The 1,619-nt window shown below is 41.8% G+C and overlaps 1 protein-coding gene across 1 annotated transcript; it reads left to right on the top strand.

The window, feature by feature from the left end:
* Positions 1-479, top strand: LOC102479434 (olfactory receptor 6J1-like; the record flags this gene model as incomplete). Its single annotated transcript, XM_006166048.1, has 1 exon — positions 1-479. A coding segment is annotated over one exon (459 nt), but the record flags the coding sequence as incomplete, so codon positions are not given.
* Between the last annotated feature and the right edge of the window lie 1,140 nt (positions 480-1,619).

Here is a 1,619-nt window from a genome sequence, read left to right as displayed (position 1 = left end):
GTGGTCCTCTCCTGGGCAGGTGGCTTTCTCCTCATCCTCCCGTCCACGGTCCTGAAGGCAGGCCTGCCCTACTGCGGCCCCAACGTCATCGACCACTTCTTCTGTGACAGCGGCCCCCTCCTGCACTTGGCCTGTGCCGACGTCCGCGCCATCGAGCTCCTGGACTTCCTCAGCTCCCTGGTCCTGCTGCTCAGCTCCCTCTCGCTCATGGTGGTCTCCTACATCTACATCGTCTCCACCATCCTGAAGATCTTCTGGGGCCAAGGTCGCTGCAAGGCCTTTGCCACCTGCGCCTCGCACTTCACCGTGGTCTCCATGGGCTTCGGGATCTCCATCTTCGTGTACGTGCGACCCTCCCAGAAGAGCAGCCTGCACCTCAACAAGACCCTCTTCATCCTCTCCAGCTCCTCACTCCCCTGCAGAACCCCTTCATCTTCAGCCTTCGGAATGAAACCATGAAAGACGCACTGAAGGACGCCTTGGCCAGGGGACAGAACTTGCTCAAGGAAATGAGGTCCAAGTAAGAGTTTTGTTATTTGTTTATTTAATTTTCTCAATCTTGAGTCTCTTTTACCTACTAATAATGATTTCAGAAAAGTCCCATGCTATTTACAAGTGAATAAATGGTCTAAGTTATGAAAATATCTCCCATTTTGATACAACCATGTTTGTTCCATATGCAATTTAGATTTGTAAAGTTATGTTACATTAATAAACATTTTTATCATAGGAGGTTAGAGAAAGTGATGGGAGTAAGAATGTTTGAAGTAATAACAACTCATTGAGTTAAAAGTATCATTGAATATATTACTTATTTGGAAACATACATATAAATTCATCTCAGAGATATGTAGAAAGGAACATTTTCAGAGCACCTCACTAACAATGCACACAAACACCTAGTCAAGAATTCTGCCCTGGAACATAATCTGAGAAGTTTTATTATGGGTTCGAAAACTATCTTCTTTCTGACAACACAGAGATCGTCAATGTTGATTTATTCTTCATTTTAGTACAGTTTTACTTATGATATTTGCTATTTAGTTTGAAGGCTGTTTAATGAAGTACTTAAAATATTTCTGTAGATGAGACTAGCAGATGACATAATGGTTACATCACTGGACTTGCACATAGTCCACCGCAGTTAGAGTCTTGGACCTGGTGGCTTAAAACTCACGCTGGACACTTGTGTGTGCGTGACCAAAATCCCAAGAGGAGAATGGAGGAGAAGAGATTGCAGCTTGGTCATCCCCCCTTGGGGATGATTCCTTACTTTCTGTCTCTCTGTCTCTCCAGTGAGCACACATGCCCTATATCAAAAATCTATTTAAAAATTACTATAGACTGATTTGTGTCCTGTCTTCAACAGTTTCTTCAAGTATCAGTATTTTATAGTGTAGCTACTCAAGAGTATTATCTAACTGGAAAAGAGACATTTACAAGGAAGATGCAGAATTTCAGATTGTGTAACTATATACAACAGAACTCCACACTTCCTAAAGCAAAAGGTGCTTAAACTATAATATAAACACATCAATGTATATGCATAGAGATTTTAACATCTTTTCTCAGTAACTGATAATTACTAAATAATTGTCAGTAAAGTAAGAGTAAGGACA

The sequence above is a fragment of the Tupaia chinensis genome, unplaced genomic scaffold, assembly GCF_000334495.1.
Source record: "Tupaia chinensis unplaced genomic scaffold, TupChi_1.0 Scaffold144152_1, whole genome shotgun sequence".
Lineage (NCBI taxonomy): Eukaryota > Metazoa > Chordata > Mammalia > Scandentia > Tupaiidae > Tupaia > Tupaia belangeri.
This window is presented reverse-complemented; position numbering and strand designations above follow the sequence as displayed.